General features: G+C 39.8%; 1 protein-coding gene across 1 annotated transcript; it reads right to left on the bottom strand.

The window, feature by feature from the left end:
- Positions 1 to 10,900: 10,900 nt before the first annotated feature.
- On the bottom strand, positions 10,901 to 11,965 carry LOC136418823 (uncharacterized). The gene is made up of 2 exons (XM_066405051.1): positions 11,029 to 11,965; positions 10,901 to 10,980 (listed from the first exon to the last, which is right to left on the bottom strand). The coding sequence occupies exons 1-2, from the start codon at positions 11,963 to 11,965 to the stop codon at positions 10,901 to 10,903; spliced, it is 1,017 nt and encodes a 338-aa protein (XP_066261148.1).
- Between the last annotated feature and the right edge of the window lie 3,846 nt (positions 11,966 to 15,811).

The following is a 15,811-nucleotide window of genomic DNA, read 5'->3' as shown; positions in this document are numbered from 1 at the left end:
TATAAGCCAAAATCGGCCGATTTGAGCAAATTCCTTGATAGGACGATAGTTTCTGACCGATTTCGCTTGTTTCTGCCTGTTTTAGTCATTTTGGCACGTTTTCATCAATTTGGTGCAATTTGAAGCCAAAATAAACAGATTGGAACGAAATAAGCCAAATCGACCGATTTGTGCAAATTCCTTGATAAGACGATAGTTTCTGACCGATTTCGCTTGTTTCTGCCTGTTTTAGTCATTTTGGCAGGTTTTCATCAATTTGGTGCAATTTGAAGCCAAAATAGACAGATTGGAACGAAATAAGCCAAATCGACCGATTTGAGCAAATTTCTTGATAAGACGATAGTTTCTGACCGATTTCCCGTGTTTCTGCCTGTTTTAGTCATTTTGGCACGTTTTCATCAATTTGGTGCAATTTGAAGCCAAAATAAACAGATTGGAACGAAATAAGCCAAATCGACCGATTTGAGCAAATTCCTTGATGAAACGATCGTTCCTGACCAATTTCGCTTGTTTCTGCCTGTTTTAGTCATTTTGGCACGTTTTCATCAATTTGGTTCCATTTTGAGTCGAAATAGACAGATTTGGCCGAAATAAGCCAAATCGGCCGATTTGAGCAAATTCCTTGTTGAAACGATACTTTCTGAAAGATTTCGCTTGTTTCTGCCTGTTTTAGTCATTTTGGCACGTTTTCATCAATTTGGTTCCATTTTGAGTCGAAATAGACAGATTTGGCCGAAATAAGCCAAATCGGCCGATTTGAGCAAATTCCTTGTTGAAACGATAATTTCTGACCGATTTCGCTTGTTTCTGCCTGTTTTAGTCATTTTGGCACGTTTTCATCAATTTGGTTCCATTTTGTGTCGAAATAGACAGATTTGGCCGAAATGAGCCAAAATCGGCCGATTTGAGCAAATTCCTTGGTGAAACGATCGTTCCTGACCAATTTCGCTTGTTTCTGCCTGTTTTAGTCATTTTGGCACGTTTTCATTAATTTGGTGCAATTTGAAGCCAAAATAGACAGATTTGGCCGAAATAAGCCAAAACGACCGATTTGAGCAAATTCCTTGATGAAACGATCGTTCCTGACCAATTTCGCTTGTTTCTGCCTGTTTTAATCATTTTGGCACGTTTTCATCAATTTGGTTCCATTTTGAGTCAAAATAGACAGATTTGGCCGAAATAAGCCAAAATCGGCCGATTTGAGCAAATTCCTTGATAGGACGATAGTTTCTGACCGATTTCGCTTGTTTCTGCCTGTTTTAGTCATTTTGGCACGTTTTCATCAATTTGGTGCAATTTGAAGCCAAAATAAACAGATTGGAACGAAATAAGCCAAATCGACCGGTTTGTGCAAATTCCTTGATAAGACGATGGTTTCTGACCGATTTCGCTTGTTTCTGCCTGTTTTAGTCATTTTGGCACGTTTTCATCAATTTGGTGCAATTTGAAGCCAAAATAAACAGATTGGAACGAAATAAGCCAAATCGACCGATTTGTGCAAATTCCTTGATAAGACGATAGTTTCTGACCGATTTCGCTTGTTTCTGCCTGTTTTAGTCATTTTGGCACGTTTTCATCAATTTGGTTCCATTTTGAGTCAAAATAGACAGATTTGGCCGAAATGAGCCAAAATCGGCCGATTTGAGCAAATTCCTTGGTGAAACGATCGTTCCTGACCAATTTCGCTTGTTTCTGCCTGTTTTAGTTATTTTGGCACGTTTTCATTAATTTGGTGCAATTTGAAGCCAAAATAGACAGATTTGGCCGAAATAAGCCAAAACGACCGATTTGAGCAAATTCCTTGATGAAACGATCGTTCCTGACCAATTTCGCTTGTTTCTGCCTGTTTTAATCATTTTGGCACGTTTTCATCAATTTGGTTCCATTTTGAGTCAAAATAGACAGATTTGGCCGAAATAAGCCAAAATCGGCCGATTTGAGCAAATTCCTTGATAGGACGATAGTTTCTGACCGATTTCGCTTGTTTCTGCCTGTTTTAGTCATTTTGGCACGTTTTCATCAATTTGGTGCAATTTGAAGCCAAAATAAACAGATTGGAACGAAATAAGCCAAATCGACCGATTTGTGCAAATTCCTTGATAAGACGATAGTTTCTGACCGATTTCGCTTGTTTCTGCCTGTTTTAGTCATTTTGGCAGGTTTTCATCAATTTGGTGCAATTTGAAGCCAAAATAGACAGATTGGAACGAAATAAGCCAAATCGACCGATTTGAGCAAATTTCTTGATAAGACGATAGTTTCTGACCGATTTCCCGTGTTTCTGCCTGTTTTAGTCATTTTGGCACGTTTTCATCAATTTGGTGCAATTTGAAGCCAAAATAAACAGATTGGAACGAAATAAGCCAAATCGACCGATTTGAGCAAATTCCTTGATGAAACGATCGTTCCTGACCAATTTCGCTTGTTTCTGCCTGTTTTAGTCATTTTGGCACGTTTTCATCAATTTGGTTCCATTTTGAGTCGAAATAGACAGATTTGGCCGAAATAAGCCAAATCGGCCGATTTGAGCAAATTCCTTGTTGAAACGATACTTTCTGAAAGATTTCGCTTGTTTCTGCCTGTTTTAGTCATTTTGGCACGTTTTCATCAATTTGGTTCCATTTTGAGTCGAAATAGACAGATTTGGCCGAAATAAGCCAAATCGGCCGATTTGAGCAAATTCCTTGTTGAAACGATAATTTCTGACCGATTTCGCTTGTTTCTGCCTGTTTTAGTCATTTTGGCACGTTTTCATCAATTTGGTTCCATTTTGTGTCGAAATAGACAGATTTGGCCGAAATGAGCCAAAATCGGCCGATTTGAGCAAATTCCTTGGTGAAACGATCGTTCCTGACCAATTTCGCTTGTTTCTGCCTGTTTTAGTCATTTTGGCACGTTTTCATTAATTTGGTGCAATTTGAAGCCAAAATAGACAGATTTGGCCGAAATAAGCCAAAACGACCGATTTGAGCAAATTCCTTGATGAAACGATCGTTCCTGACCAATTTCGCTTGTTTCTGCCTGTTTTAATCATTTTGGCACGTTTTCATCAATTTGGTTCCATTTTGAGTCAAAATAGACAGATTTGGCCGAAATAAGCCAAAATCGGCCGATTTGAGCAAATTCCTTGATAGGACGATAGTTTCTGACCGATTTCGCTTGTTTCTGCCTGTTTTAGTCATTTTGGCACGTTTTCATCAATTTGGTGCAATTTGAAGCCAAAATAAACAGATTGGAACGAAATAAGCCAAATCGACCGGTTTGTGCAAATTCCTTGATAAGACGATGGTTTCTGACCGATTTCGCTTGTTTCTGCCTGTTTTAGTCATTTTGGCACGTTTTCATCAATTTGGTGCAATTTGAAGCCAAAATAAACAGATTGGAACGAAATAAGCCAAATCGACCGATTTGAGCAAATTCCTTGATGAAACGATCGTTCCTGACCAATTTCGCTTGTTTCTGCCTGTTTTAGTCATTTTGGAACGTTTTCATCAATTTGGTTCCATTTTGATCCAAAATAGACAGATTTAGCCGAAATAAGCCAAAATCGGCCGATTTGAGCAAATTCCTTGATAGGACGATAGTTTCTGACCGATTTCGCTTGTTTCTGCCTGTTTTAGTCATTTTGGCACGTTTTCATCAATTTGGTGCAATTTGAAGCCAAAATAAACAGATTGGAACGAAATAAGCCAAATCGACCGATTTGTGCAAATTCCTTGATAAGACGATAGTTTCTGACCGATTTCGCTTGTTTCTGCCTGTTTTAGTCATTTTGGCACGTTTTCATCAATTTGGTTCCATTTTGAGTCAAAATAGACAGATTTGGCCGAAATGAGCCAAAATCGGCCGATTTGAGCAAATTCCTTGGTGAAACGATCGTTCCTGACCAATTTCGCTTGTTTCTGCCTGTTTTAGTCATTTTGGCACGTTTTCATTAATTTGGTGCAATTTGAAGCCAAAATAGACAGATTTGGCCGAAATAAGCCAAAACGACCGATTTGAGCAAATTCCTTGATGAAACGATCGTTCCTGACCAATTTCGCTTGTTTCTGCCTGTTTTAATCATTTTGGCACGTTTTCATCAATTTGGTTCCATTTTGAGTCAAAATAGACAGATTTGGCCGAAATAAGCCAAAATCGGCCGATTTGAGCAAATTCCTTGATAGGACGATAGTTTCTGACCGATTTCGCTTGTTTCTGCCTGTTTTAGTCATTTTGGCACGTTTTCATCAATTTGGTGCAATTTGAAGCCAAAATAAACAGATTGGAACGAAATAAGCCAAATCGACCGATTTGTGCAAATTCCTTGATAAGACGATAGTTTCTGACCGATTTCGCTTGTTTCTGCCTGTTTTAGTCATTTTGGCAGGTTTTCATCAATTTGGTGCAATTTGAAGCCAAAATAGACAGATTGGAACGAAATAAGCCAAATCGACCGATTTGAGCAAATTTCTTGATAAGACGATAGTTTCTGACCGATTTCCCGTGTTTCTGCCTGTTTTAGTCATTTTGGCACGTTTTCATCAATTTGGTGCAATTTGAAGCCAAAATAAACAGATTGGAACGAAATAAGCCAAATCGACCGATTTGAGCAAATTCCTTGATGAAACGATCGTTCCTGACCAATTTCGCTTGTTTCTGCCTGTTTTAGTCATTTTGGCACGTTTTCATCAATTTGGTTCCATTTTGAGTCGAAATAGACAGATTTGGCCGAAATAAGCCAAATCGGCCGATTTGAGCAAATTCCTTGTTGAAACGATACTTTCTGAAAGATTTCGCTTGTTTCTGCCTGTTTTAGTCATTTTGGCACGTTTTCATCAATTTGGTTCCATTTTGAGTCGAAATAGACAGATTTGGCCGAAATAAGCCAAATCGGCCGATTTGAGCAAATTCCTTGTTGAAACGATAATTTCTGACCGATTTCGCTTGTTTCTGCCTGTTTTAGTCATTTTGGCACGTTTTCATCAATTTGGTTCCATTTTGAGTCAAAATAGACAGATTTGGCCGAAATAAGCCAAAATCGGCCGATTTGAGCAAATTCCTTGATAGGACGATAGTTTCTGACCGATTTCGCTTGTTTCTGCCTGTTTTAGTCATTTTGGCACGTTTTCATCAATTTGGTGCAATTTGCAGCCAAAATAGACAGATTTGGCCGAAATAAGCCAAATCGGCCGATTTGAGCAAATTCCTTGATGAAACGATCGTTCCTGACCAATTTCCCTTGTTTCTGCCTGTTTTAGTCATTTTGGCACGTTTTCATCAATTTGGTTCCATTTTGAGTCAAAATAGACAGATTTGGCCGAAATAAGCCAAATCGGCCGATTTGAGCAAATTCCTTGATGAAACGATCGTTTCTGACCGATTTCGCTTGTTTCTGCCTGTGTTAGTCATTTTGGCACGTTTTCATCACTTTGGTGCAATTTGAAGCCAAAATAGACAGATTTGGCCAAAATAAGCCAAATCGGCTGATTTGAGGAAATTCCTTGATGAAACGATCGTTCCTGACCAATTTCGTTTGTTTCTGCCTGTTTTAGTCATTTTGGCACGTTTTCATCAATTTGGTGCAATTTGAAGCCAAAATACACAGATTTGACCGAAATAAGCCAAATCGGCCGATTTGAGCAAATTCCTTGATGAAACGATCGTTCCTGACCAATTTGGCTCGTTTCTGCCTGTTTTAGTCATTTTGGCACGTTTTCATCAGTTTGGTTCCATTTTGAGTCAAAATAGACAGATTTGGCCGAAATAAGCCAAATCGGCCGATTTGAGCAAATTCCTTGATGAAACGATCGTTCCTGACCAATTTCGCTCGTTTTTGCCTGTTTTAGTCATTTTGGCACGTTTTCATCAATTTGGTTCCATTTTGAGTCGAAATAGACAGATTTGGCCGATATAAGCCAAATCGGCCGATTTGAGCAAATTCCTTGATGAAACGATAGTTTCTGACCGATTTCGCTTGTTTCTGCCTGTTTTAGTCATTTTGGCACGATTTCATTAATTTGGTTCCATTTTGAGTCGAAATAGACAGATTTGGCCGAAATGAGCCAAAACCACCGATTTGAGCAAATTCCTTGAAGAAACGATCGTTCCTGACCGATTTCGCTTGTTTCTGCCTGTTTTAGTCATTTTGGCACGTTTTCATCAATTTGGTGCAATTTGCAGCCAAAATAGACAGATTTGGCCGAAATAAGCCAAAACCACCGATTTGAGCAAGTTCCTTGATGAAACGATCGTTCCTGACCAATTTCGCTCGTTTTTGCCTGTTTTAGTCATTTTGGCACGATTTCATCAATTTGGTGCAATTTGAAGCCAAAATAGACAGATTTGGCCGAAATAAGCCAAATCGGCCGATTTGAGCAAATTCCTTGATGAAACGATCGTTTCTGACCGATTTCGCTTGTTTCTGCCTGTTTTTGTCACTTTGGCACGTTTAAATCAATTTGGTTCCATTTTGAGTCGAAATAGACAGATTTGGCCGAAATAAGCCAAATCGGCCGATTTGAGCAAATTCCCTGATGAAACGATCGTTCCTGACCAATTTCGCTTGTTTCTGCCTGTTTTAGTCATTTTGGCACGTTTTCATCAATTTGGTGCAATTTGCAGCCAAAATAGACAGATTTGGCCGAAATAAGCCAAAACCACCGATTTGAGCAAGTTCCTTGATGAAACGATCGTTCCTGACCAATTTCGCTCGTTTTTGCCTGTTTTAGTCATTTTGGCACGATTTCATCAATTTGGTGCAATTTGAAGCCAAAATAGACAGATTTGGCCGAAATAAGCCAAATCGGCCGATTTGAGCAAATTCCTTGATGAAACGATCGTTTCTGACCGATTTCGCTTGTTTCTGCCTGTTTTAGTCACTTTGGCACGTTTAAATCAATTTGGTTCCATTTTGAGTCGAAATAGACAGATTTGGCCGAAATAAGCCAAATCGGCCGATTTGAGCAAATTCCCTGATGAAACGATCGTTCCTGACCAATTTCGCTCGTTTCTGCCTGTTTTAGTCATTTTGGCACGTTTTCATCAATTTGGTGCAATTTGCAGCCAAAATAGACAGTTTTGGCCGAAATAAGCCAAAACCACCGATTTGAGCAAGTTCCTTGATGAAACGATCGTTCCTGACCGATTTCGCTTGTTTCTGCCTGTTTTAGTCATTTTGGAACGATTTCATCAATTTGGTGCAATTTGAAGCCAAAATAGACAGATTTGGCCGAAATAAGCCAAATCGGCCGATTTGAGCAAATTCCTTGATGAAACGATCGTTCCTGACCAATTTCGCTCGTTTCTGCCTGTTTTAGTCATTTTGGCACGATTTCATCAATTTGGTGCAATTTGAAGCCAAAATAGACAGATTTGGCCGAAATAAGCCAAATCGGCCGATTTGAGCAAATTCCTTGATGAAACGATCGTTTCTGACCAATTTCGCTCGTTTCTGCCTGTTTTAGTCATTTTGGCACGTTTTCATCAATTTGGTGCAATTTGAAGTCAAAATAGACAGATTTGGCCGAAATAAGCCAAATCGGCCGATTTGAGCAAATTCCTTGAAGAAACGATCGTTCCTGACCAATTTCGCTCGTTTCTGCCTGTTTTAGTCACTTTGGCACGATTTCATCAATTTGGTGCAATTTGAAGCCAAAATAGACAGATTTGGCCGAAATAAGCCAAATCGGCCGATTTGAGCAAATTCCTTGATGAAACGATCGTTTCTGACCGATTTCGCTTGTTTCTGCCTGTTTTAGTCACTTTGGCACGATTTCATCAATTTGGTGCAATTTGAAGCCAAAATAGACAGATTTGGCCGAAATAAGCCAAATCGGCCGATTTGAGCAAATTCCTTGATGAAACGATCGTTTCTGACCAATTTCGCTCGTTTCTGCCTGTTTTAGTCATTTTGGCACGTTTTCATCAATTTGGTGCAATTTGAAGCCAAAATAGACAGATTTGGCCGAAATAAGCCAAATCGGCCGATTTGAGCAAATTCCTTGATGAAACGATCGTTCCTGACCAATTTCGCTTGTTTCTGCCTGTTTTAGTCATTTTGGCACGATTTCATCAATTTGGTGCAATTTGAAGCCAAAATAGACAGATTTGGCCGAAATAAGCCAAATTGGCCGATTTGAGCAAATTCCTTGAAGAAACGATCGTTCCTGACCAATTTTGCTCGTTTCTGCCTGTTTTAGTAATTTTGGCACGTTTTCATCAATTGGTGCAATTTGAAGTCAAAATAGACAGATTTGGCCGAAATAAGCCAAATCGGCCGATTTGAGCAAATTCCTTGATGAAACGATCGTTTCTGACCGATTTCGCTTGTTTCTGCCTGTTTTAGTCATTTTGGCACGATTTCATCAATTTGGTGCAATTTGCAGCCAAAATAGACAGATTTGGCCGAAATAAGCCAAATCGGCCGATTTGAGCAAATTCCCTGATGAAACGATCGTTCCTGACCAATTTCGCTCGTTTCTGCCTGTTTTAGTCATTTTGGCACGTTTTCATCAATTTGGTGCAATTTGCAGCCAAAATAGACAGTTTTGGCCAAAATAAGCCAAAACCACCGATTTGAGCAAGTTCCTTGATGAAACGATCGTTCCTGACCGATTTCGCTTGTTTCTGCCTGTTTTAGTCATTTTGGAACGATTTCATCAATTTGGTGCAATTTGCAGCCAAAATAGACAGATTTGGCCGAAATAAGCCAAATCGGCCGATTTGAGCAAATTCCCTGATGAAACGATCGTTCCTGACCAATTTCGCTCGTTTCTGCCTGTTTTAGTCATTTTGGCACGTTTTCATCAATTTGGTGCAATTTGCAGCCAAAATAGACAGTTTTGGCCGAAATAAGCCAAAACCACCGATTTGAGCAAATTCCCTGATGAAACGATCGTTCCTGACCAATTTCGCTCGTTTCTGCCTGTTTTAGTCATTTTGGCACGTTTTCATCGGTTCGGTGCGAACAAGCGTCTAGGCAAGACGTGTGTAAGATCGCTCCGGCGGAAATCTGTCGTTTTGTACGGTAAAAGTAGTGCGAAAAAAGAATTTTTTACGTCTACGGATTGTGCATATTGTATGCTAAATTTTGAAGCTAGTGAAGTGGCGATGCGGGTGAGATTTCAGCGCGATTAAGGTGATTTTGATGTCTTAAACAAAGGATCCGGTAAGGCGTTGAAATTCTTATTGCCCAAAACGGTCATTTAGCCGAGGCCTGGGTGCCATAAATCGTCTCTCTAGGGACGCAAAGACCCTTTTGGGCAGCAACATCTGGTTGCCAAGTGTTTGTCATATTGTGTATACTTTCGTCGAATTCTCGCTTTTGGCCGCGAAAGTAATTTATAAATTTTGTTAGTACCCCCACAATGGATCCCATTGTGGAGGTTAAATTGCTGCAATGTAGTAGCGATGTTGAGAGCGCGGGGGTATGGTCCCAAAAATTAAGACCGCGAAAACGAAGATCCCCGCGAAATACTAGTGGATCTTCGTCGAGCTCCGAGGAATCCTCATCTGGGGAAAATTCGCCGCGGTGTAGCTCCGTAAAAAAAGCTCCCGCGAAAAAGGCGAAAACAAATGCCGCGATGGAGGAACTTAGGTTCCTCATAAATGCAATGTTCCTCGAAGGGAGGAATCTAATGGCCCTTATTAGAGCAAACCGGAGTACGAATCGCGAGATAAAACAATCCGCGAAAAAGGTCCAGTCGTTTACGGACAAATTGTACCGGGGGGAAAAACTCTTCCTGCAACAGGCGGAAAAATTCTGCCAACCGGAAAAATCGGTTTCGTTCGCGACGATCGGATCTCAAACGGTCAGGATAGCTAATCCCAAAACGCGGGAAATTGGCGTCCAAACGGGCGAAGAGTCGACGGTCGAAGTTTTCCCGTCAGAAATCAGTTTCCAAGCGTGGAAACAAGTTGCGGAAAAACCATGGTCTAACACGGTTTTTACAAGTACCGCGGTCGTGGTGGGAAATCCTCTGGAGGACACTCTCCCGGAGGAACCTAAGGTCGTGTTTGTCGAACACGACGATCGGGAAATGGCTGAGAGCATTCAAGCCCAGTTCAGGAGTCGTTATCCTGAAATTAAAGACCTGGAGGACTTCGACGTTCTTGAGCAGGTCGTAAAAATCAATTCTAAGAAAGTGGTGAAATCCTCAGGACAGAGGATTATCAAAGTAAATGTTCCTTCCGGAGAGAAGGAAATATTTACCAAACTGGCCAAGCTCAAATCTGAGTTTGGTCAGGAAAAACGACTTGCCCTTCATCACGTGAAGGGCTTATCCTTAACGAAGTTCCGGAAAATGGCTCAGTTCATTTTCCGCGAGGGTCCTAAAATTAGGATTTTTACGACCCGCTCAAAAACGTCGGAGGAAAAACAAACTCCTCAAATAAAAAAGAAAAATTTCGCGACGTATGCAATCGTCGTGAACAAACAAAAAGAGAACGCGGCGGAGACCATCAAGAAAATTAGCTCGTCCCTGGGCGGTAATGAAAAAAGGAATCGAATCAAAACCATTAAGTCTAATAAGGAGGGGAATCTCGTGATTACTCTCGAAAAAGACGAAAAAGCTCTTGAAACAATTGGCAGGGACATCGAAAAGTCTCTCGGGAAAGACAGCGTGCGGCTTCTCAATGAGAGGCAAGAAAAGACCGCGATCTTTATTCGCGAGTTATGTTTTGATCCGTTTTAAGACTCAAAAAAAAACACTTTACTTTGAAATTAATTTATTTCAAACAGGACCGATAGTAAACACAACGTTCGCGATACAAGCAAAGACTCACTAAAAAGGCTACTGCGCTTAATGCTACTTCTTATTTATACTAATCGTACGGGTGACGTCATAACAGCGACGCTTGGTGTTACGGGGATGTAACTCCTCCACCCTTAGATGGGCATAAAACCCGAAGTTTCTATGACCTAAATTACTATGTCATTTTCTGGACTCTCGGTCTTTTTGTATTTTAAAACAATAGGCCATAGATACTTTGCTAATAAACCTAATAAGGACAATATTATGATACCATACAATAGGACAGTCCAAATACTGGTTCTGTCGTAGTGAAGGTTAGTATTTAGTAACATTGAATTTTCCTTCTTCTGCAAATCAACCTCATTCTGTAATTCGGCGATATTATTTAAATCTATTTTGCTTAAGTTAGGCAGTTCTATTTTTTGGTATGGCTTTTGATATGTATGATTAATATTTATGTCTAACAAAGGGAAAATTTGAAATTGCCGGTTGGTTTTCCTATTGCCTCTTAAAACTATGTTCCTTATTTTAAGATTACAACGATACTCTAAATCTATTGCGTAAGTTCCATCCAACAGAATGTTACTTTGTGAAGATTTACATGTTTCTAATCCGACAATACTTTTGGTGGTCACCAGGATCCACTTATTATCGTCTATGTTTTGTATTTGTGTTTCCCCCAGGGTAACAGTTATTGATTTACATCGTGTGGCGTTGTGTTCGTAACGCAGGAGTTGTACTTCGCATGGGGAAAAATCGTGGAAGTTATCTATATGTATTTGAGGGCATAGATATTCATTAGGGGATACGTACCGACAGGGTTCGTTCGCGTATCCGAATGTTTGGTCGTTTATCAGTAGATATTCGGATCGGGGTATTATGACTTTGTATACTTCGCCATGTCTTACGGGCAAGGGAAGTAATCGGAATAAATCATAACTAACTTTTTCTACTAATGGAATTTCGATGATGAACGTGATCGAGTTATCTTTGGCGAAACTTTTTATTTCCAAAGTGTTTTCGATAGTTAATAGATTTTCAATGTTGGGCTCGAATGGTAGTTTTCCTAGGGGAATTTGCTCTTTCATTGACTGTAGTTCTGTTAGGAATTCACTTGGGTCGATTATGGTGTTATGGAAGGTGTTTAATTTAGCAAAGGTAATTGCCTCCTCGATATTTGAAAGTATATCGTAAATATTCTGGTAAAAGACGGTAATTTGGGTGATAATCATTTGGATACGATAGAACTCAAAAAGGTTTGTTTCCTTGACCTCGATCTGATTGACGACATCTATTATTTGTCTAATACGTGACTCCAATATAATTTGGTTATGGGATACATTTCTTATTGTTTCTCTGAAATTGATTATTGATTTAGAAAAAAGAGTCATTTGCTTGTCAATGGCGGATTTTAAATCGTTTTGGTTTTGTTTAAGGATTTCCATGTTTTGGTCGATACGTTTTGCGTCATCTTGGTCTAGGTTCCCCGTTATTGTTTTTATGATTGATCCTAAGGCGTTTATAAGAGCTCGTTTCGTTCTTAATTTGTTCGGGAAGATTTGATTTATCTGACGGATGATTTTGTGTTTTAAGCTAGTAGTCACAACAAGGGAATTGTGGTATTCGAGTTTATAGTCAGTGAAGTTATTTAGGGTTTTGACGAGTAAGTCGAATTGGGTATTAATTTTTGCGAATTCTTGTAATAGTTCGGTCATGTCGTACGTTTGGATAAAGTGCCAGTGGTCAATAGTCTTCTGGGCCTTGCCTAACTTGTAGGGTAGTACACCGGGGTTGGATTTTAAGTTGATGTACTGGGATTTTCCATGCGCGAGGGGCCATCTGTAAAGAGGGGTTTCTTTAGTTCCTTGATATGTGCTATTTCAATTTTGTAGGGGCTTCGCGTGCTTTGGATTTTTACCTTATTATGTTCTAATTTTTCTATGATTATAAACGGTCCGCTGAATCTTGGGTTCTTTTTGTTTCGAGAGTTTAAATTTCGGTAGACCTTTTGGTTGACCTTAAAATCGGGGGATTCGTTTCCTTTGTGATTCCTTTTGGCAATAACTTTCTCCTTATTACTTTCCATTTTCTTCACGACATCTTCGCATAATGCATCGACTTTGGCTTTATGAGAGGAGACGTAGTCTGAGTAAAACGTTGTTGATATGAGGTCAAAAGGGTCTCTTGTATTTGTGTGTCCCAGGATGAGTTCGTGGGGTGTGAAATTTGTTACGCTACTTTTAGTGCTGTTGTATGCGATTATGGCATATGGAATTAGTTCAGTAATCGGTTTTGTGTCGTCCTTTTGTTTTAGGATTCTGAGGTGTTCAATCAATGTAGAGTGGAAGCGTTCCACTGGTGCGTTAGATTCGTGGTGTCTAGGGGTCGTGAAGTGAATGTTAATTTTTTGGGTTTTCAACAATTCCTTCAATAGTTCGTTGTTAAATTCTTTGCCATTATCACAAGTGACTGTCTCAGGGCATCCGAAGAATGAGAAGAAGTTGACGAGTTTATCGCACACCGATTTCGCGTTTTTGTCATACGGATATGCTTGTCCAAATTTGGAAAATTTATCGAAGATTGTTAGGAAATTTTGTGCTTCGAATGTAAAGGTGTCGATATGTATCATCTGAAAGGGTTTGCTAGGTGTTTCTGTTCTTGTAAGAGGAATGTAAGATTTGAAACGGCAGTATTTTGACGTTTGGCAAATGGTGCAATCATTGATATATTTTGTCACGTCTTCTTTTAGCTTGGGCCAGTAATAAAGGGCTTTAAGGCGTTGGTACGTTTCGTTGATGCCTCTGTGGTTCTGCTTGCCTTCGTGTTGGTGGGTGATGAGCATGATTTTTTCTTCCGGGTCTGCGATGTTGTGTAGCAGTTTGGTGCATATTCTTATTTGTAGATTTTGAAAATATTTTAGGCATACATCTATAAATGGGGACATTAAGTCTTTGTCGACGAAGTATACGTAACAGGGCTTTTTGCAAGTGAGATATTCTTGAATAAATTGTTTAATAGTGTCTGGGTTATTTGATACGTCTACGTGACTTATTACGTGATTCTCATAGCGTTCTTTGTTAAATTTTATCTGCACGTGTGGAGATTTCTTTATCAGGAATTGCAGGTGCTTGTTGTTTATAATTTCGTCTAGAATGCTGAGTCCTGGATTCTCGCGGTCAGCGTCTTGGCTGTGTACTGTTTCATCGGCGGTTGCTGCGTCAGGCGGACGTAATTGAATATCGGAGACGATATTTATTTTCTGCTGGCTAGTCCCGGGTCTGTTATCAAGGTTGGTTTCTTCGAAGTTGGTGTTTCCTGCGACTGTTTCTAAGTAGTCTTTGATGTCGTCGTCAGAGTTACCAGGGTTATTCAAAATTGACTCGTTCTCGTAAATATTCAGTTGTATCCTGGACAGGGCATCTGCGTTAGTGTTCTGGCGTCCCTTCTTGTATATTATCTGGTAATCGAACTCTTCTAGTCTCAATCGCCATCTCACCAATTTTGAGTTAGGTTCCTTCAGGTTAAAAAGCCATACTAGGGGCCTATGGTCTGTGTAAATGTAAAACTTGCGGCCAAATAAGTAGGGGCGGAAATATTTACATGCCCAAACTATTGCTAGTAATTCTTTCTCGATTGTCGAATATTTGGTTTCCGAATCATTTAGGGTCCTAGATGCATAGGCTATGGGTCGATCATTAGGTATTGGACCTTGCGATAAAACAGCTCCGATTGCATAGTTACTCGCATCCGTGGTCAATAGAAAGGGTTTCGAGAAGTCGGGATATTGTAAGACGGGGGAATTTATTAGAATTTGTTTGCAGTGGTTAAAAGAATTAACGAATTCAGGGTTATGTATTATCTTAACATTTTTCTTGAGGCAGTTGGTCAGTGGCTTTGTAATTTTAGCAAAATCTTTAATAAAGCGTCTATAGTATCCGACTAATCCTAGGAATGACTTTATCTCTCGGGTAGTTTTGGGAATAGGAAAGTTTTTCACTGCATTGATCTTGTCGGGATTCGGCTTTACTCCGTCTCGACTCACAACGTGTCCTAAGTACTGTACCTCTTTCCTTAGAAACTCGGACTTGTCGAGTTGGATCTTAAACTTTGAGTCTCTCAGTCGTTTAAAAACGTTTCTTAGATTTTCGATATGTTCTTGCAGGCTTGTACTAAAGATGATCACATCGTCTAAGTAGACTAGACATGTTTCATTTTGTAGTCCTCGTAGGATGTTGTTCATCACGCGTTGGAAGGTCGCCGGGGCGTTTTTGAGGCCGAAGGGCATTCGTAGAAATTCGTAATGCCCGGTGTCCGTAGTAAAAGCTGTTTTGCCAATGTCTTCATCATGCATTTGGATTTGGTGAAATCCATTTGCTAAGTCCAGTGTCGTGAAATAATGGGCTTTGCCTAGTTTGTCAAGTATTTCGTTGATATTAGGCAAAGGGAATTTATCATCTACTGTCTGTTCGTTCAGCTTTCGGTAGTCGATGACCATTCGCCACTTTTGTTTCTTAGATTGGTCTAGTTTTTTTGGCACGATCCAAATAGGCGATGACCATGGTGAATTTGAATCTCGGATGATATTTTGATGTAATAATTCGGAAACTTGCTTTTTTACCTCGGCACGATGTACTTCGGGGTACCTATACGTCTTAGTAAAAATGGGAGTTTCGTCTTTGACCTTTATCCTGTGTTTTATTGAATTAGTAAAAGTTAACGGGATGTTTTCGCAATGGAAAATATCACGGAATTCGTAGCATAGTTTGGAGATCTGTTCCCTTTCTTCGGAATTGCAGTGGTCAAGTCTAATTTTCCTTAGGTTATCCTTGAGCAATTGGTCAGTGGTTTGTCTGGCAGAATTTTGAGTTAAGGGGTGATCTATGAAGTTTAATTCGTTCGTGTTTATTGGTTCTATGTTGAACGTTTCGAGAAGTTGCAGGTTTATCGGATTTTCTCTAGGGTTTAAGGCGGTAGTCAGGGCTGTATTGTTTTGAACTCGTACTAGGCATTCTGGAATTTCGAGGTGTCCTAGTTTTTGATAAGGGATTATGCCGTATCCGTTGGACATTTTGACTGGA

Source organism: Euwallacea similis, unplaced genomic scaffold (genome assembly GCF_039881205.1).
Source record: "Euwallacea similis isolate ESF13 unplaced genomic scaffold, ESF131.1 scaffold_107, whole genome shotgun sequence".
Classification (NCBI taxonomy): Eukaryota; Metazoa; Arthropoda; class Insecta; order Coleoptera; family Curculionidae; genus Euwallacea; species Euwallacea similis.
The sequence above is the reverse complement of the archived record's forward strand: the minus strand, read 5'-3'. Positions and strand labels throughout refer to the sequence as shown.

Bases quoted from the DNA above. Each gene is read 5' to 3' on its own strand.
- LOC136418823 (XM_066405051.1), bottom strand. From the start codon at position 11,965: ATGATTATCACCCAAATTACCGTCTTTTACCAGAATATTTACGATATA. The intron at 10,981-11,028 runs GTATTTGGACTG...TGTCCTTATTAG, and splicing joins CCTTCACTACGACAGAACCA to GTTTATTAGCAAAGTATCTA.